Source organism: Pteropus vampyrus, unplaced genomic scaffold (assembly GCF_000151845.1).
Source record: "Pteropus vampyrus isolate Shadow unplaced genomic scaffold, Pvam_2.0 Scaffold366, whole genome shotgun sequence".
NCBI classification, from domain to species: Eukaryota; Metazoa; Chordata; class Mammalia; order Chiroptera; family Pteropodidae; genus Pteropus; species Pteropus vampyrus.
The window spans coordinates 355414-380104 of record NW_011889147.1 but is presented as its reverse complement, the minus strand read 5'-3'; the positions used below and the strand labels follow the sequence as shown (position 1 = coordinate 380104).

Below are 24691 nucleotides of genomic sequence, written 5' to 3'. Positions count from 1 at the left end.
AGCGCGTAGGGCCCTTGACAGTCCTAAAGTGGTCCTGCAGCCAGTCAGGGCCTGCTATAACTTGAACTTGACTGTAGCATTCACACTGAGCAGTTCATACCACTCTGATTTTGTAAAAAAGTTATAGCAAAACCAATGTGACCTTTAAGCAAAATAGAATAATATTTAATTGCTCATTGTTGGTGATCAATAAGCAGTCTGTATAGTTGTAGCTATTGATTGCATAAATATCTCCCAGTGAGAGAGAAAGTGGGCAGCAACCCAATTAAGGTGTGGAAAAAGACAAAAGGGAGGAAATTAGGTAGAATTAAACTGACTTCTTTTCTAAGTGCTAGGTCCTTGATCCATAGTCCTTTCTGGAAGCAGGTCAGACATTGAATCATAACAATATGCACTTAATAATAATAGTAGTAGTGATGGTAGTAGTATTTAATCTTAGGCAAACTCTATTCTAAGTGCTTTGCATGAAAACTCACTTATTCTTTGCAAGAGTCATGCTACTTTCCATGGCAAGAGATAAAAATCTAACTCAGGCAAGCTTAACACATGCAAACAATGGGAGGAATATATTGGCTCTCATGGCTAGGAAGGGTTGAGGGCAGCTCACAGAATCAAAGGAAGAGCAAAGAGTCTTGGGGGTAGAGCCAAGATTCAAAACCACCAGGCTTGGTCTCCGTCCACTTCATTCCTCCTTATTTCTGCTGACTTCATTCTTTCCCCCTTCAGATAGGCCTATTCCACATCGTGGAGAAAATAGTTGCCTGGAAACCCCAATCTTGCATCTGTCTTAGTTTGGGCTACTCCAAAGCAGACTCTAAGGCAGAAGTTTTGATGCACTACTCTATTTGGGGGATGATATCAAGATGATAAGGGAGTGGAGAAGTGAGGTAGGAAGGAGAAGAAGCCCCAAATGGGTATATGAATTAAGCAGGTTATAGCTGGATCACCTAGAGCTCAATCCCATGGCATACCTCAGAAAGAATGTGCAGAGAACCCCTCAGTTTGCCAGCCTGAAGAACAAGGAAGTTGAGGTATTTAACTAATAGCTCCCTTTCCTCATCATTTGATACTTTCTCTGGGAGTGCCAGCTCTCCAACAGGCCTAGCTTGCTCTCCAAGCCATAGAATGGCCTTATGAAGAGACACAGGACCCCAACTTGTGTACAGGAACTACCTACAGGTGACCTCGAGGGTAGACCAATGAGGTATGGCTGGCACATCTATAACATCTGCTACAACTCTTTCCACACCATGGCTTCCAAATCAGCATGGAGTGGTTTCTCCTCCAGCTCCAGCCCAAGCTCCAGGATGTCCTGCGTGGGACACTGATCCAACAGGCTTAGATCAAGTGCTGTGGACCAATCACAGGTCCAGGGGAGCAGAAGTCTGCTTCCTAGGAAGGGGGCAGTTTCATCTGTTGGAATAGGAAAGGTTCCCCTAGTCCTTTCCTCCACCCTCTTCAGTGACTAAAAACCATATTCGCGACATAAGTACTGAGCTATAAGGAGAAAGGCACTGACAGACACAACACTGCCTGGTTCTCTAGTTTGCACCAACTTGATCCCCCTGCAGAAAGAAAACAGTCATTATCAAAAAGCCAATTGTCTTTCTGCCTCTTTAGAAAAATTCCCATTAAAGATAAAGCAAATTTTAATTAGATTAAGTATCCAATTACTGTAATTACATTTTTTAAAAATTCACATCATGAAGATGACCCTTTTTAAAAGGGTTACAGGAATAATTAGTGTATTCATATTAACCAAAATGTATTGGATAATATTTATACCCAGAAGACAAAGTACATTACACACATTTCACCTTTGGGGAAAGCTTGCAAATGTTTTGGCAGTGGCATGAATATTTATAGGCAAGAGTGTGCTTTAGCAAGATTATGTGAGGAAGCATTTAAATGCTCACCAATTTTTACCCAGGGGTAAAGTATACAGAAAATGTAGTGCAGAGATTATGGATATGCAAAGTGTGACTTAAGAGGGGAATTTCTATCAGTTTGCTTAATTATTTGGAGCCAAAGGCTATTTCTTCTCATTCAGGGCAGAAAGGCCCAAGGTATCCAACTGTGACTTCTCTCTGCTTTGCTTCCACCAAGGGCAGTGGCCATTGAGGGGAGTTGGTAGAAATGCAGTGAGGACATTCTCACCTCCACCACTCCCCGCCAGAAAGCCTGGGTCCTCACGCCCTGAGTTTACCCACCCAGTCCCAGCTGTATAAAGCTTTAAGGTGAGGAATGTGGGCCTTCTAGAGGCTTCCTCCCTGTAGGTTTTCCTCTGAAATTGTCTTCCCTTTTCTGATTCCAATTTTCTTCTTTCCGACCGGCCTTTGAGTTGCAGCTACTGCTGCTATTTCAGACTCACACACCATTGCCTTCCAGGCTCCATCACACTTGCTGCCTCAGGGGAGAGAAGCAGCACAGTCTCCATTTCACAGATGAGTACACTGGGGCTCCAGAGCTTGGAACAACTCCAAGAACCACACTACAGAACTGACCTCATAAGGAAACTCTGCTGCCACTGCCCCCAGACCTGCATGGCCTGCGCTCTGCCTGTCAGGAAGCTGCTAGTGGTCATCACCCATCTCAGGAATATCCTTCCTCTGCTGCCACCTATGCCTGCCAAAATAGGCAGCCCAGGCATTGCTGTTTTCTCTCAGAAATAACTTCCAAACCAAAGTCAGGCATGGGTATGTCTGATTGGGGAAACAGTTACGTATCCGCAAAGGGAAATCTAGTTTGTTGTATTATACATTGAGAATGCGCGGTTCTCAACATGAAGAACATCAGACAAAGAAAGGGTATTGGAAGATCTTAGATATCCGCAGTTGACAGGCGTTTATCACACTCTTCTGTCCCTGATGGGAATTCTACCCATCTTTCAATGTCCAGATCTTAGACTTGTACCCTCTTGTGTGCATCCTGTCCCTCTTCTACCTTCCTTCTTTAGCCTGTTCATTCTAGGTTTGGTGTTACAGGCCTTGCTCCCTTCTACTCAGTGTCCTTGTTACTTGGGTCTGGGCAAGTCCAAAACCTTTAGAGTGGGCTGGCGGGCTAGAGACCCAGGAAGAGCTGATGCTGTAGTTCAAGATCTTCCACTGCAAAATTCTTACTCAAGAGAGATGAGTCTTTTGTTCCGATCAGGTCTTCAACTGGTTGGGTGAGGCCAACCCACAGTATGGAGCACAATCTTTCTTATTTAAATTTTACAGATTTAAATGTTAATCTCATCCCAAACATACAGCAACATTCAGAATATTGTATGACCACATATTTTTGCACTATGGCCCAGCCAAGTTGACACATAAAATTAAGTATCACAGTCACTAGGGACAAATTTGGTAGATAAGGTAGAAAACCTATAGCGGGCAAAATCAAGGACTTTTTGACATTTGACTCTTTTGGGTATCCTTTTTTTTTTTTATTGAGCTATAACTGACATAACGTTATATTAGTTTCAGGTACATGACATAATGATTCAATATTTATATTGAATATTGTGAAATGATCGCCACAGTAAGTCTAGTTAGTACCCATTACCACACATGGTTACACAGCTTTTTCTTGAGAACTTTTAAGATCTACTTTTCTAGGAACTTTAAATTTTGCAGTACAATATTACTAATTATAGTCACCATGCTGTACATTAAATCCCCAGGCTTTAGTTATTTTATAACTGGAAGTTTGTACCTTTTGAGATGATTCTTCAAGGAAACTCTGATTATTGATTGCTAGGAAGATGTCTAGTTGTTCAGAGCAGTGGCAGAATCAGTGTATGTTTGTGAAACCAGCAGCCTCATACTTTAATAAATACCTACTTTAAACAGTTCTGTGCTCCATCATGCCATGGGGAGGAGACAACCTTATCCTTCTTGGGCTCCTGCCAAGGCGAAAAGGCCCTACAAACCCATGAGAAATGGTGTGCACAGGAATTCAGTAAAAGGACGAATCAGCCTGGGCTGGAGTGTCTAGGAGAGCTTCTTGGAAGAGGTTCAAATTTGTTTGGGCCTCATAGATTAGGGAAGATTGGCCGTGAAAGGGGAGGAGGGAAGAGAATTGAGTAAATCAGTATCCTGAGAGAGAAATAAGCAGAACTCATGCTGGTTCAGAGAGGAGAGCATGATTTGAGGCAAGAGGATAAATTATGCAGGTCCTTGAAAGGGAGGCCAATGAGTTGGGACTTAATATGGCAGCCAAAAGGACTCACTTAAGACTTATGAGCAGAGCAGGATCCAGAACATGGACTTAGGAATGAATTGGCCTTGTCTGAACAGGACCTGGGAGCCTATGGCCAGAGAGTTTATGAGAAGGCTGTTTCACGTCCATTCTTCCTCTTGGCCTTTTTCTTTTCCCTCTACTTTCTCTTCTCTGTTCCCTTCTCTCTCTTATTTTTTATTTTCCATTTGGAAATCATTCCTTCTCCAAAAACTTTGTGTGAATGCTCCTTTGTCCTCCTGTCTTCTAGGGAAGACCCTATATTTAGGAGGTATTTTTTGTTTTGTTTTGTTTTTGTTTTTGTTTTGTTTTGCTTTAAAGCTGTCAATTGTATCTTAGGGGAAATTCACTTCATAATTATTTATAAGTAAATGCCTTGAATTACATTTCCCTCAGTCCCCTCCCCCCTTAAAAGTTCAACCAGTGCCCGGATGTTAAAGAAATTTTGAAATTAGGGTTGATTGCATGGACCAAGTCTTCCAACTCACCGTGATCAACATTCTGAGGCACTTCCACAAAGGCTGTCAGATAGGAAAAGGGCACAGGAAAGCAACAGATTTCTTAAATTCAGCAAAAAAGGGTCTAGCTGTTACTTTTGAAGACAATTTCTTCATTACTGCTGAAAAGAACTGACAGACTTTGCGGGGACTGTGTGAAGTACGAAGAGAAGCCTAGACTGAGAATTGGGAGACCTGGGTTTCAATCCTGGTGCAGCCACTAATTATCAGGGTTACCCACGGCAAATCCTTACTCCTTTGCAGACCTCGGTTCTCCCTTTGATCCAATAACAAGGCAACTTAGCTAACTGATCTCCAAGGGCCTCTCCAGTCTCCCTTCTACCTTTGTTCTTCTACCATGGGTCCCTTGGAGGCTGCCAGTCTCAGGGGTTGCTTTGGGATGCCAGGTGCTGCCCAGAATGTGCAGCTTGGAAAGTGCTCTTGGTCTCCAGAGAGGGAGAGAGAACAGGAAATTCCTGGCTGTCTATAAGCCTCAAAGGGAACCCCTTTGCCAAGCTGGAATGGTTTCTGAACACCTCTTATCCTATTTCCAAACCTTCACCGCATTCAACAAGTCCTCTCCTACCCTGCTTGTTTTCAGATAATGGCCTGACCATATCCTTTGCCAGGAAGACTGAAGCAATGAGAATGAACCCCCTTGCTTTGCTGTTCCTACACCATTCCTTTTACACATGCCTGAACTCACTCCATTTCTTTTCCACTAAGCTGATCCCTACTGCTGGGTTCTTAATGTCTGTTCCTTAAGTCTGTTCCAGATCTGGGCTTTGCTTCAAAACTGGTCCCCTTGCTCCTATATGTTCCATCTTTCCATTTCTAATTTCTTCCCCCTAAATGTATAAACATACTCAAGCCTCTTCTTTATTTAGAAAATAACAAGAAGAAGGAAGGTTCTCCTTCCTGGGCCTTATGGCCTGTGAGCAGTTTGTTTCTGTCTTGAAGATGGGTGTCAAGAAAGCAGAGAGGAGGTAAATCAGGAATGTTGAGAAGGCATTTGGCTTGGGAATAAGAACACCACCAACATAGGTGAGAGCTGCTGGGGAGCAATTTACAAGTTCTGTGACAGTGAGACTGCAGGTAAGAGAAAAAGATTTGTTCTGAGTGTAGAATGACAAAAAATTGCATTAAATCAAGCAGTTACTAGTAACTGCTGGCATTTATTTGAGAAGTTTAGTATTATCATCAATGCATTTGTGTATGTAAAGCACTTAGAAGTGTGCCTATGAGCCGCTGCTATAACTACTATGAAAACAAATGACAATGGCGTAGAAGAGCATGTCATCTGGCTGCTCATTACACCTTCTGTTCCTGTCACCTTCCAATCTTCCAAATAACTCCTCATTTATTCAAGACTTTCACATCTGGTCACTCTCTTTTCTGTTGCATTTCTGTCTTAATACTTGGGAACTTCGACATGATGGCGTAACGTAGTAATGTAGTTTTCTATTGTGGCCTCATCAGTTTTCTTGAGCAATCTTGCTAATATTATCTTTTCCCAGACTTCATTACTATTGATGTGTGGATCATCTCCACATTTGTTTCCGGCCCAAACATTTCTTCTGAGCCTCAGATCCACACATCCAACTGGATAGCTCTACATGGATATTTCATGGAACCTCAAATTCAGCTACTCAAAATCTGAACTTACTATCTTTCTCACAAACCTCATTCTTCTGTTCTCAAAATCCTGTTATGTGGGATCAATGTTTAACCATTCAAGCCAGAATTGGGGAGGAATCACCCCAGATTACTCTGCACCTCTTAGAAGTCATATCTCATCAGTCACCACCTCCCTAAGCTGCACCTTTTATCCATGAGTCCAGAGCTTCTCTGGTTCCAGAGAGTATAACTAGTAGTGAAGAGGGCAGGTCCTGGAGTAAGCACACCTGAGTTCAAATAATAGCTTCCAATTTATACTGCATAATGTTTGGCAAGTTACTTAAGCTTTCTGTTCCTTGGTTTTCTCATCTGCAAAATGGGTGTATAATATTGCTAACTTCTTTAAGTTGTTAGGAAAAACAATTATGATATATGAAAATCCTGGAACATAGTGCTCGATAAGTTTGTGATGTTGATATCAATGATGATGATGTCTGAGCGATGCCAGTAGGGGAAATCACCTGGCTGCAGTAATTGAACAAGATTTTGAGGATTATCAACGGATTCTTAACCAGACTTTCAACCAGTCCTTTATTCAGTCCCTTTATAAAGACTATCTCTGCCTTTAAAGGAACTCGGTACCTCCTATTCCAAAGACTTTATAGGTTCTGAGGGGCAAATTAGTTTGCTTCTTAGAGGCTTTCCTTCTGTACACACTTCATTTTTTAGCTCTACATCTGCACTTTCCAATGTGGTAGGCAATACTTACAAGTGGTTATGAAGCCACTGAAATGTGATTGACTAGTGCTACTCATATTGAACTGATTATATTTTGAGTATATCGGGTTAAATAAAATATATTTTTAATTTTACTTGTTTCTTTCCACTTTAATGTGGTTACTAGAAAATTTTAAATTACACATGACAAATTATATTTCTATTGGATAATATTGCATCTTACAGAAATCCTAAGAAAAGTAGGAAGAAAAATTAATAATGAAAATAGAAATTAATTTAATAACAATTAATGCCCATATAGCGAAAATACTAAAATAAAATAAATAATTACATTTCTTGGCTGCTGTCATGTTTTTTTTCCATTCTCTTTAGTCTTGTAGTCGATACATTTTATCTCTTTAGTTTCATTTTTGTGAGGTGTCTGATGAAAATAAAGATGGGTGTATCATCTGCTTTGTTTAACTGGAAGTCATATCCAAGCTCTCACAATCTAGCTCCTGCTTGTATGTGTAGTATTATCACTTTATGTCCTGTCACCAACCTTATGGCCCACCCAAAATGAATTACTAATACTAGTTTTTGGAACACTAGGAAGCTTCAAGCTTTCATGCCTTTGCTTTCTTTGCATCCTTCCTCTGAAATACCCTTCTAACTCCTCCCACCCGTCTGCCTAGTAACTTACTCATTCTTCAGAAACTCAGATCTTCAAAAACTCACACAAATTTCACCTACTATCAGGAACTTTTCCTGACTCCTCCTCCTTCCAGTTGAGCTGACTGTTCCGCTGTCCAGAATATGTCCTGCATATTCTTGAGATAACCATTTACCCCATAAGGGAACCCATCTTACTCATCAGATACTGCAGTGCCACTTCAGGGTTTGAACTAAAAGAATGTTTATCAAATAAATGAATAAAGACAGTAAAGAAGAACTGTGGGGATACAGAGAAAGGAGAAGCTGGCTGAAAAAGTTTCACGGTGGTAGTATTTTTCAGTTGTTCTTCGGATGAGTTTTAACGGGTGGAGACGGCTTTGGAAATTTTCCATGCAGAGGGGACAGGACAAGGAAAGCTTCCCTGGAAGGAGGGAATATGCTGGGGAAGTAGATGCCAGGGACATGGGTGGAAACTGGAAGACTGAGTTCGTTGAGGTAATTGATGGTGTGGTCTGGGGTGCGTCGTGAGCGATGGTGGAGAGGGCACCAGTGTGGGTTATTTAGGTGGTTGAACGCACACGTGCAGGCGGGGAGGGAGAGGGAGGAGTTTCTAGTTTGTACTTAATGGGAGAGCACGGGTACTGTTTACAGTGAAACCTCGCGGGAGGAGCGGGCCAGTCCCGCACCGCGCAACGAGAGGTGCGGGTGCCTCGCGCGCTTGTCCCTCGCGCTCGCCGTCGGCGCAGCCCGAGGTTCGCCCGCAGGAGACCCCGGCGCTGCTCTTCCGGTTCCGGTTCGCGTCTGCACCTGCGGCGAAGGCGAGCGGTCATGGCGTACTCCACCGTCCAGAGGGTGGCCTTGGCCTCTGGGCTCGTCCTGGCTGTGTCGCTGCTGCTGCCTAAGGCCTTCCTGTCCCGCGGAAAGCGACAGGAGCCGCCACCAGCGCCCGAAGGTAAGCGCACGCCAGCTCCTGGCATCACCGCTATGAGTAGGGAGAACGCTGCTCGTGGGAGGGGTGACTACGGGAATCTTCAGTCCCCACTTACATATCTGCACAACGGGCTAGAGAAGGCAGACTGGATAGTGTTTGGGAGGGGCCAAGCATCAAGCTTCCCTTGGCATCACCAGGGCGTCGGCCCAACTCCCCCAGCGCCAGATCTCTCCTGACGTTCAAGGGTCAGGCATGCGTGCACCCCTGCCTGAGCACTCTCTGGGTGGCCTACACACACCCATTATTCTCAGCCCCTTCCACTCACTGGCTGAACTCGTTCAGGTGCTTTGAGTCAGGAGGGCTCCCACTTAGAGTACCTCTTTAGGGTTTCTGTGTGTTTTCCGTTGTGCTTTTATATGAAATGAAACCAGTCGGATTTGGTATTGTTAACCTTAATTCGTTGTATAGTTTCAATTTGGTGTTGGATGTTCACTGTTTCAGGCTCTTTTTATGCCTTTCAAAATATATAGGCATACTTTGGAGATATTGAGGGTTAGGTTCCACCCTAATAAAACGAGTACTGCAGTTGTAATCTTTTGCTGGTGGAGGGTCTTACTTTCAGTTTTTTGTTTGTTTGTTTGTTTTTTAAATCAGCACCTGTGAAGCACAATAAAACAAAGCCGCAATAAAACGAGGTATGTTTGTAACTTGAAGATTTTAATCCAAACATCAATTATTGAGGTGAACAAATCACTACAGTCCCCTTAAGTATATATTTGTTAAACCTTTGTCGTTGGCATGATGTATGTGGTGTTAAAAATCCACCCTATTGGTTGCATTCTGGGGCTTTTACATGATGAACGAGTGTAAAGGTGGATGCCAGAAGTTGGGAGAGGGAACTAGACAATTCTCTACAGGTCATGAAGTTCTACTGTAACTGTCTGCCATATATTATCCCTAACATCCTTGAGACATGGTTTTATAGTCTCAAACACTTTCCTTATGTTCATCCTGTTGATTATTGGACAGCTTCTTTTAAACTGAAATCACTTCCCTCTAATTTGAGCCCACTGGCAGTGGTTCCATCCTCTTTCACATCATAGATTATAAATACCACAGGTGCAGAGAACTAAGCTCTAGAGTTTGAGGGCAGATTGAACCCAGAATTTTCTTAATAGAATTTACTTGATAATCTTTATGCTTGTAAAATAGCCTACCTGGAAGAAACTTCTGAAAAATCTTTACGTATTTGTTATTCTTTTATCTCTAAAATTTTACTTGTCTAATGATTTTGTCTGCCTTGAAGAAGAGTATATTCATGATCTTGATCAGTAAGGATTCTTCTAAAATAGTGTTTTACTGAACTGAATTCCCATTATGCTGAATTATCTTGAATAAGTTCTGTCGAATGTGAGTGAGAGACGCTCTTCTGAATGTTGTACAGAGTAGAGATCAGACATGGCTCTTTCCCTTGAGAACGCAAGTGCTGATATTGAGTGTTCTCAGAATCTTTGCACTTTTCTGTTCTCTTTATTCCTCAAGTGTTCTTCCTTCCCTCTGCTTTCTTATCATTCAAGTTTGCTCAAATGTAACTTCCTTAGAGAGACTTTCTCTAAGGACCCTAGCTAAAATAACTTCTATTCCCATCATTCCCTATTCCATCATGTTGTTTTATTTTCTTTATTGCAGAGATGACTATATGATGTAAAATTTTCTTATTCATTTTTCGTTTTTACCTTCTAGAATGTAAGTTCCATGAGGGCAGGGACTTTGTGTTGTTTACTACTATTTCTTTAGCACCTGGCTAAAATGTCAGGTGCTAAAGAAATAGTAGTTTGAAGATTATGAAGCTACTATATTGTGAATGATTGAAGATTATGAAGCTACTATATTGTGAATTCTCATTTGGCATTAGTTACTGAAGTGTATACTTAGAAACTTATCTCGAATGATATATTCTGGTAAATGAAATTTGCTAACTAAAATCCCTGGTCTGGTATACTGCCATTTTAAAAACAGTGACTCTAACCATTTTGGGGTTACATACCCCTTTGAGAATCTGTTGAAAGTTACTGATTTTCTCCCTAGAAAAAAAAGCACATACTTTTTCTATATACATTCAGAATTTGAGTATCAGTTCAGAGAATTCACAGAACCCAGAAACCCCCCTTTTGAAGAAAGGGAGAGAACTAATTATTTGAAAATTCTTAAAATTTGTGTCTTTGTAACTTCCATTTCTGCCCATTGGAGTATGTGAAACATGCACAGCCCCTTTTCCACATGACAGCCATTAAGATAGTCTTTTAGCAAATATTCATGACATACCCTTTCACATAGAATATGCACAGTGTACAGATACTGTGGATTCCAAGAAAAAAAAAATGAGCCAAATTTACCTAAGGGACCTACAGCTTAGTTGAGGAAAACAGACAAATAAGTGCAAAAAGGTGTCATTTGTAAGTACTCAGGCCCTTGCAGGGAAAGGTGTAGACTCGTAGTAAGAATGGTCAGTTTTATTTGGGGCAAGAAAAGTGTCATAGAGGAGGAGAGTATGGTTTTTTTTTCCTAACAGCTTTTTTGAGATATAATGCACATCGCATACAGTTCACCCATTTAAAGCATAACATTCAGTGGTTTTCAGTATATTTACAGTTGTGCAACCATCACCACAATCAATTTTAGAACATTTTATCATCCCCCTCCAAAAAAACCATACTCTTTAGCCATCACCCTCCAAGATCTCCCTAGGCAACCACTAATCTACTTTCTGCCTCTGTCGATTTTCCTATAGTGAGCATTTCACAGAAATAGAATAATACAGTATGTGACCTTTGATGACTGGCTTCTTTCACTTAGTATGTTTTCATGGTTCATCCATGTTGTAGCATGTATCAGTACTTCATTCCTTTTTATAGCTGAATAATATTCCATTGTATGGATATAACACATTTATCTACTCATCAGTTGATGGACATTCGTTTTTTTTATATTTTTGATTATTATGAATAATGCTGCTATTAACTTTTTTTGTTTAGACATGCTTTCATTTCTCTTGAGTATATACATTTGGGAAATGTGAGCATTCTAGTGTGGCTGGAACTAATAGCGGAATGTCAGGGTCATATGATTGATTACTCTATATTTAACCTTTTGAGGAACTGCTTTTCCAAAGCAGCTGCACCATTTTACACTCCCACCAGCAGTGTATGAAGATTTTAATTTGTCCACATCTTGCCTATACTTGTTATTGTTTGTCTTTTTTATTATAGCTACCCTAGTGGTTTTATTTGCATTTCGCTGATGACTAATAACATTGAGCGTCTTCATGTGTTTAGTGGCTCTTTGTATATCTTTGGAGAAATGTCTATTCAGATCTTTTGCCCATTTTTAAATTGGGTTACTTTTTGTTGTTTTGCTCTTTATGTATTTTAGATACAAATCCATTATCAGAATATGATTTGTAAATATTTTCTCCCATTCAGGGGATTGTCTTCATTTTCTCGAAGGTGTCCTTTTAAGGGAAAAAGTTTTTAATTTTGATGAAATCCAGTTTTTCTTTTACTGCATCTGCTTTTGGTGTCATATCTAAAAAGTCATTGCCAAATCTGAGGTCATGAATATTTATACCTGTTTTCAAGTTTTATAGTATTCATACTTATTAAGTCTTTAATTCATCTTGAGTTAATTTTTGTATACAGTGTTAGGTAGAAGTCCAGTTTCATGTGGATCTGCAGTTGTCTCAACATCATTTGTTGAAAAGACTATTCTTTTTACATTGAATTGTTTTGATACCCTTGTTGAAATTCAATTGAGTATAAGTGTGAGAGTTTATTTTTGGACCTTCAGTTCTGTTCCATTGATGCAAACACATACATGTGTGTGTCTGTGTGTGTGTGTGTGTGTGTGTGTGTGTGTGTGTGTGTGTGTGTGTGTGATATGCATTCTAGTACCACAGTCTTGATTATTGTAACTTTGTACTACATTTTGATATTATGAAGTGTGACTCCTCCAACTTTGTTCTTTTTCAAGATTGATTTCTGAGTTTTATGATCTAGAATTTCCATGTAAATTTTAGAATCAGCTTGTTAGTTCTGCAAAAACCAGCTGGGATTTTGATAGATTGTGCTGAATCTGTAGGTCAATTTGGGGAGTATTGTCATCTTAACAACACTAAGTCTTTCAGTCTGTGAACACAGTATTTTTTTATTTAGGTCTTTAATTGGTTTCAAAGAAGTTTATGGTTTTTAGTTGACCAGTCTTATTTTGTTAAATATACCTCTAAGTATTTTATTATTTTTGATATTATAAATAGAATATTTTATTTTCAAATTGTTCATTGCTAGTGTATAGAAATACAGTTAATTTTGTGTATTAATATTGTATCCTGCAACTTTGCTGAATTGTTTATTAGCTCTGATATACTATCATGTCATCTTCAGGTATAGTTTTACTTCTTTCTTTCCAATCTGCATGTCTTTTATTTCTTTTTCTTGCCTAACTGCCCAGACTATAACCTTTAGTACAGTGTTGAATAGAATTAGTGAGAGTGAGCATCCTTGTCTTTTTCCTGATCTTAAGAAGAAAGCTTTCATACCATTAAGTATGATGTTAACTAGGTTTTTTTGTAGACGCCATTTATTAGATTGAGGAAGTTCCCTTCTATGCCTAGTTTGTTGAGTGCTTTTATGATGAAGGGATATTGAATTATGTGAACTGCTTTTTTCTGTGTGTACTGGGATGATCATGGGGTTTTTGTCCTTCATTTTAGTCATATAATATATAATTGATTTTTGGTCATTAAACCAGCCTTGCATTCCTTGGTTAAATTGAGGTGGTAACTCTTAAAGCATTTTTTTTTTCTTAAAGCATTTTTAATCAGCCTCATTAAGAAGGACATTCCAAGCAGAGGGAACACAGAGGGGAAAAAAACCCACAGCTTTGAAATAGCTTTAGAATTGTTAAGTGTTGAGACCAGAGAAATTGGCAAGGGCCAAACTAAAGATTTTTTTCTGTCATATTTAAGGAGTTTAGATTTTATTCTAAAGGTAGAGGAGACCATTGTAAGTTTGTAAATAGAAGAGAGAAGTCCAATCTGGTTTTAGAAAAGACATCCTGATAGCAGTATAGAGGTATATTTTGAGGATTTCTTCAGGGGGAAGATGATTGCAGTAATCTAGCTGAGACATCATGAGCATCATTAAGCTAACGTCATTCGGCTTATCAGTTAGGATACTCCTGACAAGTGACAGAAAAGTTCATCTTGAACTCTCTTAAGACAGAGAATTTATTGTCTTGTATAAATGAAAAGACCCGGTATTAGAACTGGCCTCCTGTGTTGCTCGATCCAGAGACTCACAATCTCATCAAGACTCTAGCTCTGATTTTCCATGTCCTTTTCACTTCTGGGTTCCTTCTCAAGTTGGCTCTATCCTCTGACTGTTCTTTCAGAATAGCAACAATGATAACATCCTTCTTACTATACTCCACTGTCCAGAGAAAGAGTGTCTTTTCTTTTAAGGTCACTCTTCACTCTCACCTCACTCTTACTCCCCCTGCCCCATTCTTTCCCAATAGTTCCAGCTAATATGTCCACCCATATTAATGGTTTGAATTAGGTTACTTGCAGTGCTGTCAGTAGAAAGAATAGGCTGATTAACTACTCTGAAGTTAAGAGTGATTCCCAAAGGGAAATAAGGGTACTGGGAGAAGAGAAGTAAATGGAGCAGGGGAAACAATCAGCGTTGAGTAGGAAAACAATTTTAAGAGACATTTTAAATTAGAAGTGGAAGGTGAAGGAGGCATCTTGGATTATTCTCAGGTCATTGGTTTAGGTGAATAAATGGTGATTCCCCTCCCCAGAATAGGAATGGAGGAAAAGTACATTTAAGGGGAAAGATAGTTCAGGAATTTGAAGACTAGTATCATGTCCCTTTCTTCAGTCTTTTTTTTTTCCCTATGTTGATATCTGCGTCCCTCATCCATTCCTCTTATGACATATATGACAGTTGGAAGTATCTCAACATGCTCTCTTAAAAGGCAAATAACAGCAAGTGTGAGCCAGTTAGTTCATGGAAGACCAGCCTGTTACCTCTCCCCATACTCTTTTAAAATTTTGTACTTAACGCATCCCGGAGATTGCTTTAGATTTTTGGTATTTTACTTGATGACCTTATTGTATATTAGAATCCTAAGAATTTTTTTTTCTATAATTGTATGTGCACTGATTTATTCAGGATTTTACAGAGCTCAAAAATTCATTTTTTCCAATATTTACTATCATAATTCTTGTCCTCTATGTTATATATGTATATACATATATGCATTTTATGTAACATGATTTTGTTATTTTAAATGTTATTTATTGTTTATAATTGTGATTAAATATTATATATACACCATATATATATCTCAAATTGTTACAAATTACAAAACATTACAATACCAATGCTTTAATTCAGTTATCTTTTTTCTTGTCCTAGAAGGTAAATACATATCCATCTTTTAAAGGGACCTATGGCGGTAGTAACAAAGAAAACCTTTAAAACACCAAATGTAGTAATGATGTATTTTGCTTTACATCTTTATGTTTATATATATATATACACATACATCTAATTACGTAAACATTTTACATGCAACATAAATAACAATCTTGGGTATATTTTAGTTTCAATTCTTGATTTTATTGTACAAGCACATCACAAAAAAACATTGAAACTATTATGGAAGATTGCCCAGTTATTCTAAGTTGTTCAAAATAGAATCCTAAGATTTTAAAAATAGGTTATGTCTGTTTTGTACTGTTTAGTTGATATCTTGGACTAAATATAGTACTTTATAGTCTTCCCTGTTGCATTTTATCTGTTTAAATTTGGTCAAGAATTCCAGCCTCTTGAAATTTTTTCAGAGCATTCTTTTTTCTATTCAGCTATATGCCATCCTTGGTTTAAAAAAACCCTTTTATTAAGGACATTTTCAAAGCTAAACAAAAGTAGAGAGAGTAATAAAATGAATCCACATTATCCTACTTCAACAACCATCATCTTTTGTCATGGGTGTCTCCACCTACTTTTTTCCCCATACAGTTCATTATTTTGAAGGAGGTCCTAGACATTGGATCATTTTATCCTTAAATACTTCAGTGTACAGCTCTAAAAAATAAGAATTCTTCTTAAAACATAACCACAGTACCATTATCACACATTAAAATATCAGTAATTTTTTAATATCATTAAATATCCAGTCAGTGTTCAGATTTCAGTGCCTCATGATTTTTTTTCATAATTTCACCCATGATTATGATCAGCATAGCTTCTTGATAGATCATTCAAATTATTATTTTTTAAATTTATCAATCATTTGAAACTCCTCTTAGGATTGTACCAGCCTGTTCACTGAAACCTTTTGTGTACAGTCATTCAACCAGTTGGTCACTTGATTGCTTCACTCCATCTTATTCTGTCTTAGACTGTGGTCTGCCTGCTTTCTTCCTTTCCTCTTGTCTGTTTTCAACACAGCAGCTGTATTGATCCTGTTAAAGCCTAAGTTTCTCCTCTCAACAAAACCCACCAGTGGCTTCTGGCTTACTCAGATGAAAAGACAAAGTCTGTACATGACCCAAAAGACCCTACTTAATCCGCTTCCCAATTTCCTTCTATTTTTCTTGCTTTCTAACTTTACTTTGATCACAGTGGCCGCTTCCTTGCTGTTCCTTGAACATTCCAGGCATACTCCCACCTCAGGGTCTTTGCATTTGCTGTTTCCTCTGCTCGAAATGGTTTTCAAATATCCATGTGCCTTTCCTTCATCTTCTTTAGGTTTTCACTTTAATGACATCTCTTGAACCTTCTCTGGCCACTTCAGCTAAAATCTTAACTTCCCCACAACACATCCTATCCCCTTTGCTTGTTTTATTTTTTGTCCTTGGTATTATTATTTTCTCACTTATAAAGAAAGTTCCATGACAACAGGGATTTTTGTTTTGTTGACTGTATTTCCAGTTTTAGACCAAGCCTGCACAAAGTAGACAATAAATATTTATTATCGAATGTAAGAATGAGCAAATTGAGTGAATTAATGAATGCTGGCTCTAGGGATTATGGCTTCCTCTATTAGCATTTGTAAGCCATCATATTATTCTTTATGGTTACATAAATTATGGTATATACACATATAGACAATTATGAATCCAGTAAATTATATTCACGAATTGTTTTAAATGATACGGTAAAATTATATGCTATATGTGAAAAGTGAAGATGCTCTCACTGTATATTTACTAGAAAGAAATAGGTCAGCATTTTAACAGTGGTTATTTCTGGATGAATTATGGGTGGTTGTTATTCTCTACACTTTTCTGTGCTTTCTCAATTTCCCGTAGGTATGCATTTCTTTTATAATGAAAAAAATACTATTTCTTCCCATCTCCATTCCATAAAAAAAAAAAAAAAAGGAAGAATTCTTTTTAGAATCTAGCGTAATGGCTAATACTCACTTCCCTGTAGTTGAAAAGTCCACCATCTACGTTCTACTTTTTGCAAACTGGAACAATAGTTATCTCTCTGTTCTTTCAAGATTTCTCTTTTAAGCTACATAATTTCTTAAAATTTTCTTTGGTTCAGTGACCCTTTTTGCAAATGTTCCCAATCTTTTTGGTAGAAATTATTTAGTGAATAGACTTGAATTTATCCTCTTCATCCATCTGGGACTTTATATTTTTCCTTAGGAATGTTAATTCTCTTCCATTTAACCTCAAATTTATTCCCTTTGATAGAGAATATGGAAGCAAAATACAGGCTGAGAAATTCTGCTTGCTCAGCATAACATTTTATCAGGCAAATTGCTTTTTTGCTCTAAAAATACCCCTTTTTCTTTTGCTGTCCTTTTTGTAAATCCTAATTTATTTTGGACCGTGGCCTCCTGGTGTGGTTCTTCCAAGTCTTGCCATTCTTTTGTGCAGATTGCTTATGTGTCTTTTTCTTCATATTTCCTCTGTTCTTTTAGAAGAGCTTCCTGTATATCTACGTTTTTTTCCTCTGCCTATCCTACTTGAGAATTTTTGAAATGCCCAAAAAATGCATTTTAAGAGCATTCTTCTTAGAGGTGGTCTCATGCCGTGGAATTGTTTGTCCGTTTTCAGAACTTCTTAATTCTGCCTTCCTAGCGACTGTAACACACACCCCCTACTTTGTTGCCACAAATACTAAGTTGGTCTCTTAGCCCAAAACTGAAATGATCTTTTTCCTGTGGCTCTCCTTTCATTTCACCAACCATTTTCTTCTTTGCCCAACTGCTACTAGCAGTTGCCCTCCTTTCACCTTATGTGTCTGTGGACCATGAAAATGTCAGCACAGTAGGTCAGTAACTTGTTAGTAGTCAGATGACTGAGACTGAGCAGGTGCCAGGGTAGTTGAAGCCGTCCAAGATGATAGAATGATGCTTTTGTGCTAGAGTTGGCTTCAAAGGGGTCCTATGCACCACCTCCACTTGGCTGGGCCTGTGGCATCTCTCCTGCTCACCCTGCTTGCCCATGTTTTCCAGTAAGTGTCTCACTTTAAATTCTTATAAATAAGGTTCCCATCCAGCCCATTCCCAGCAGCCCTGCTTCTTTGGAATAGCTCAGACTCTTTTGTTCTCTCTATGTTCTCCTCAAGTAAATCATGCCCACTGATTTGGGAGCTCTCTGAGAGGTGAAAATATATATATGTACACATACATCTGTGTGTAAACATATATAACACAATACACATATATACTTAATTCTTTGTTATCTTAAAATAGCTCTTTATATTTTAGTATGTAAGTGCCTGAGGACAAATGGGTTATTTTGGTCCCTTATTGTTTTCTTTTCTCCTAATGAAACATTAGCTGTCTACTCTGAAAGAATGTTCAGCGAAGAGAGGAGACAATTTGAGATCCTGTGAATGCATGTAAATGAGGCACTTTTTCAAGTTCAGAAACATATAGGTGAGTGGGCGTGGAGCAGTGTGATATGTGTGGAACACCTTGATCAGTCACTCTGATTGCCCTTTTCTATTCTCAAAACTGAAATACTCAGAATAACAAAGTGAAAAACTTTTTTGTCCTGAGAGTGACTGGGCTGAGTCTTGAGATTCCAGTAAAGGTCATCAAGCACAATATAAGTCATCTAGATCAGTTCGACAAAGTGTATGGCATGCAAGACCCAGAGCACGCCCTGTAGGGTCCCAAGCATAAAGAAAACACAAGAAGTTCTTAGTTTGTCTTCTAGCCGCAGAGCACTAGGAATACTCCTATAGTTGAATGTTAGGTGTATTACTTGGAGCAAGGGAAAATGCACATCATAGGGAAGCATGTGGTATCTCAGTAAGAGTGTTTGAAAAGCCTTATTATTGGATTTGGGCTTGTGTTAGGTGATTCTGAGGAAGGCTTAAAGATCTGAGGCTTTGTGAAGCTGTCAGGAAGTGAGGAAAACTATGATAGGGTATCTTAATAGAGTTTATCTAAAATGAGAGCAGACTAAAGAAGGCTAAAGCTGTAATTGGTGAAGAAGCAGCAGTCACTCATTATATAGGAATGGGGGCTATTTGATGTTATTTGGCTGGGACAGTGTTCATGTTTTGTCTGTGTTCAGGCAGATTACAGAGTATTTTTTTTTTTGTCTTGATCCATCGTGGTCACAGAATGGCCTTGTCTGATTTGATGTCCTGAAATTGCTTATGTTTAGCAGGAGAACACCAAGACCTAACTGTGAGTGCCAGACCGGCTCATAGCAACACCAAGGCCCAGCCGATAGGACCAGGTCAGCTTCTGGATCTCAGAGTCTGCTTTTCTTGTTCTCAGATATGATCTGTAGGTTTCAGTCAGCACTAAATAAAATTGGGTAGAAATGGTGCTTAATGGAAGATGTTACCTATTTCTGTTTCCCAGTCCCTTCAGGTAGAGGCTATATGACACAAATATAACTCTTTATTAAAGCCAGGTGTGGTAAGTGCAATTAAAAAGGTTCAAGGAATGTGTTCTAAGGACGTGGGGTGACATGAGAAAATGCTTTGGAACGAGGCCAATATTTGGCCTGGGCCTTGAAGGATAGGTTGGGTTTAGATATGTGGAATTAGAGAGAAAAGCAAAACCATTGGCATACAAAGGCGTGGAGGCAAGAAATCACAGGGCAGACTCAAACATGGTGAGAAGTCTAGTTAGGCTGAATCAAGAGTATGGAATGGGAAGGAATTGTGAAAAGGTACTTTGGAACTTGATTATGGAATTCAGTTGTTTAGGAATTCTTTTTGTAGGGAGGGAAAATCAGAATTTGTTAAATACTTACTGTGTCTGCTAGGTGCTTTGTGTATGTTATACTGTAATCCTGTAACAATCCTGGGAAGTTGATATCATTTTACTCATTTTACAGATAATGAAAATGAGCTCAAGAAAGATATATTTAACCTCCACTTAAATAGTTGGAGGCACAGCCAGCATCTTAGCTAATAACTGACCGAAAAGATGGCACTCATTTAACTTCACTTTGCTGCCTCCTGTTTAACATAGCCTCCTGTCATCAGTGGGAACCACTGAAAGCTTTTAATCAGAGAAATGACAAGACCAGTTAGAATAAGATTAGTCTGGTAACAAAACAGTAATAGGTAACAGGTGTAGGGTATATGGACTAGGCCCTAGCTAAGCAACTTAGACATATAAATATCTCTTTTAGTAATATGTAGAATAAATTGGAGCACAGAGGTTGGTAAATGATAAAGAAAGATCTCGTTAAATTAGTGGAAAATATCAAAGCAGTGGTCAGCAAAGTGGAATTAGATAGGAGGGGAATGTTATAAGAAGGGGCCCTTGGAGGAGACTAGCGAGGAAGAAACAGCTGTTGTCCCAGCCTCTACTTTAAGTAATGCTGAATTTATATGGCCTCCAGAACTTCCTCAGTATTTAAGGAGAGGTTTACATGTCTTAAGGAACTAGACATTAAGATCTTTCTTGAACTATGTAATCAGAAATATAAACACATCCAGTTTTTTTATTTATTTTCCCTAAGAATGAAATGCTGCAAATGGTTAAATGCTGCTTTTAGGAAGCTCTTTTGTTAACAGTGCTGGAGGTTTTTTTTTAGCAATAGGGATGGTTATTAACAATAGAAAGTAGAGCTTCACTCTGTAAAATCCATTGTTTTTAGTCAAGCTTAAATGATATGCTAAGTGAAATATTAATAATTAAATGAACCTAAATATGGGAATAGTTTTCAATAAACAATTAGGATTAAGTCAAGTCCCATTTTAGGGATTACATAGGTACATATAGAGATAGTGAAAACAGCTGTTTTCTATTTTGGAACTCTACAGTTTTAATGTTCTAATATCTTTAATGTTCTGATCCCTTTAGTTGTTTTTTTAGCATATTTTTTAAAAACCACAAATCCTGTTTGTAATGTAGCTATAAAGCAGAATGTTTATAATAGTGAAAAAATGGAAAATAACCTAAGTGTTCATCAGCTGGAGACTGGGTAAATAAATTGCAATATGGATAACTAGAAGATGCTGTATAGTAGTTGGAGTGAATGAACTAGAGCTAATGTCTCAACATGGTACATTTCTAGACCAAAATATTGATACCTACCCAGAAAAAAAGTACAAAAGGGAAGTTGCAGAAGCATGAGTGCAGTATGATACCATAATATAAAATTTTTTTTTTAATTGTGGTAAAATATACAAAACATAAAATTTATCATTTAGACCATTAGGTATAAAGTTCAGTGACATTAATTACATCAACATTGTTATCCAACCATCACTACTATCCATTCATAATATAAATACTCAAGATAATATTGTATATTGTTTGCAGATATATACTTAAGTACTAAAGTCTAAAAGCAAACCTCTAATAATCACCAAATTTAGAGTTGTGGCTATCTCAGAGAAGATGGTATGAAGAATATACAGGGGTTCCAGTTACATCTACTTGGTAAGTAGGTACACAAGTGCTCATATATTATCATCTATACTTTTTTATAAACTTGGAGGATTTCATTAAGTTTTTTTAAAATCAACTAGACATTTCTTAATGTTTTGTAGTCATAGACTTTTTAAACATTCCTGGCTGTTCAGTTCTTAGAAACATGGTGGTGTCAAGATCCAAGAAGTGAGGTTGCTCCCTGTCGAGGACAGTTACTTTACAAAAAGAAAAATCTTCCACATTCAGCATCCTGACCCCAGCCTGCCATCCCAAGTATACCCTTGGTCACAGATGGCGGAGGTTATAGGTCTCAAGCCTAAAGTTCTGAGAGAATGACTGTATGAACAAAAGAAATACAGGAAGAGAACAGGTTTTGGAAGGTAAAATGAACATTTTTATGTTTGTGATGATAGACATATAAAATGATCTATGTATACTAATGAGGTTTAGAGATAAGAAATGAGAGCTAGACGGAAGGGTCAGAATTAGAGCTATACATTTTGGGAATTATATTGGATGCCTTGAAAATGTATGAGTTTGCCAAAGGAAAAAGGATAAAGAACGAACAGAGGATGAGACAATCTTGAGGAGAGAGGATTAAGAAAGAACCTAAGTACAAGAGTCTGAGAAGTAGGTTGAAGGACCAGTCAGTGGAGGAAAAAAGAGCTCGGTAGAGTGGTGTGACATAGTTTGACAAGGATTTATTCAGATTAATGCAGTATTTATTGAATGAATAGTAGGTGGTATTCACTTTCTTGTGTTACAGAGGTGTCATAAGAGGGAATTTCCATAAGAGGAAAAAGTCTTTGGATTTGATGGTTAAGGCACGGTTACCATGTTATAACTATATTTGTCTGTAAACTCTTTAAAGACGGGAACTCTGTTTCATTTATCATTTTAATCTCAGTGTCTGGCACAGTGCCTGGCACAATAAATGTTCAGTAAATACGTGAACTATTACACCAAATATAAAATGCTTAGATTTCTCCTAGTATGTAAAACCTATTTTTACCACGTAGCCTATCTGTTCCACTACACTCCAGTTCCTTCTCTTACCTTTGAAAATAATAGTCTCTACTTTTTCAGCTCCTCTTTGATTCCAGTCCACAATCTCTTTATCAATCATGTTTTTCTGCTTCTTGATACATAATTTAGTCAGTGTTGCTTTTTGAAATCCTTTATTTTCATTTCTTCCTTATTCCCATTACTCACTCATTAACTCAAGACAGTTCTAACAGAGCTGTATAGGGTTGGCATGAGCTTCCCAGGGGGAAGTACTGAGTTTCCTGTTTGATGGGATTCAGCAAAGTCAGGATCACCATTTAAGAGAGGTGACGATATTGAACACCAGTGATTAGACTAGATGACTTTAAAAAAACAGCTTTATTGAGGTATAATTCACATACCATGTAATTTACCTATTTAAAGTGTATAATTGGTGATTTTCAATATAGTCACAGAGTTATGCAACCGTCACCACAATCAATTTCAGAAAATTTTATCTCTCCCACCACAAAAAAAAAAAAAAACCCATACACGTTAGTAGTCACTCTCTTTTTTTCCTACCCACCCTAACCCTGAAACCACTAATCTCTTTCTCTATAGATTTGCCTGTTCTGGACATTTCATCTTAATGAAATCATATAATATGTGGTCTTGCATGACTGCCTTTTTTTTCGCATAGCATAATGTTTTCAAAATTCATCCATATTTTACCAGTACTTCATTCCTTTTTATGGCCAAAATCATATTCCACTGTATGGATATACCATTTTTGTTTATCCATTTGTTAGTTGATGGACATGTGGCTATTGTGAATAATGCCTCTGTGAACATTTTTATACAAGGTGTTGTGAGAGCATATTCTCTGGTATATGTATATACCTGAGAGTAGAATTGCTGGGTCATATGGAAACTTTGTTTACCCTTTTAAGGAACTGCTAGACTGTTTTTCAAAGCAATTGTGCTATTTTACATTCCCATCAGAATCTGAGAGTTCCATTTTCTCCACATCCTCACCAACACTTATTATCTTTTTGATCACAGCATCCTAGTAGATGTAAAGTGGTATCTCATTGTGGGTTTAATTTGCATTTCCTTGAAGGCTACTAGTGTTGAACATTTTTTCATATGTGTGTTGGCCATTTACATATTTTGGAGAAATGTTTATTAAGAGCCTTTGATTATTTTAAATTGGGTTATTTTTATTGTTGAATGGTAAGAGTTCTTTTATACTTTGGATATTAGACCCTTATATATGATTTGCATATATTTTCTCCCTTTCAATGGTTTGTTTTCACTTTCTCGATGGTGTGTTTTATAGCACAAAAGTTTTTTTTAGAAATTGACGAAATCCAATTTACCTATTTTTTTCTTTGGTTGCTTCTGTTTTTGGTGTCATATCTAAGAAACCATTGCCTAATCCAAGGTAGTGAAGATTTATGCTTGATTTCTTCTAAGAGTTTTATAGTTTTAGTTCTTATATTTAAGCCTTTAATTCATTTTGAGTTAATTTTTAAATTTAATATGGTGGAGTTAGGCATCCAACTTCATCCTTTTGCATGTGGATATCATTTGTTGAAAGACTGGATGACTTTTAAGGCGCCTTCTGACTGAAGATTTTGTGATGCCTTGTAGTACATTTGTTATTGTCTAAACAGGTAAATAGGGTTTCATATGATGGCTATCTTTTTCTCAAGAATACATTGCATCTAAAAACAGGAATTGCCATTAGTTTTTATCAGTTTTCTCAGTTGCTTTCAAGTCTGTCCTCCTTTGACCTTTATGATACTGATTTGTTTCTGGTCCTCTGACCATCTGTTTTCTTTCTCTCTTTGCATAGAAGTACACATATCCCTCCAGCCTTTTTGGTAGTAGAACCATTCACTTACTTATTTTAATCAGCTTTGTCACTTAGGTAGCATAGAGTCTCTTCTCAAGCCCAGCTATAATCTAATAACAATTTCTTCTGAATGTGCCACCAACACCTGGAATTTAGCATGTGAAAAATGTGTCTTCAGTCTTCCCAGCAGAAGCTCTCCCAGTTTCTTCATTGTCTTCTCTTAGTATCTTAATCTCCTGACCTTAGAGTTAT

The 24691-nt window shown here is 38.0% G+C and overlaps 1 protein-coding gene across 6 annotated transcripts in view; it reads left to right on the top strand.

The window, feature by feature from the left end:
• The first annotated feature begins 8531 nt into the window (after positions 1-8531).
• Positions 8532-24691, top strand: part of RIC3 (RIC3 acetylcholine receptor chaperone) — a 44089-nt gene continuing 27929 nt past the window's right edge. For 4 of the 6 annotated variants that reach the window (XR_002777094.1, XM_011379571.2, XM_023522946.1 and 1 more), the window contains exon 1: positions 8532-8679. Coding sequence is in view for 5 of the 6 variants with exons in the window: in XM_011379571.2 (XP_011377873.1) it covers positions 8556-8679 (124 nt within the window). In the remaining variant the exon portion in view is untranslated. Of the gene's footprint in view, positions 8680-18525; positions 18625-19366; positions 19439-21486; positions 21607-24691 lie in introns of all 6 variants that reach the window. The other 2 variants (XM_023522948.1, XM_023522947.1) reach the window with 2 other exon arrangements.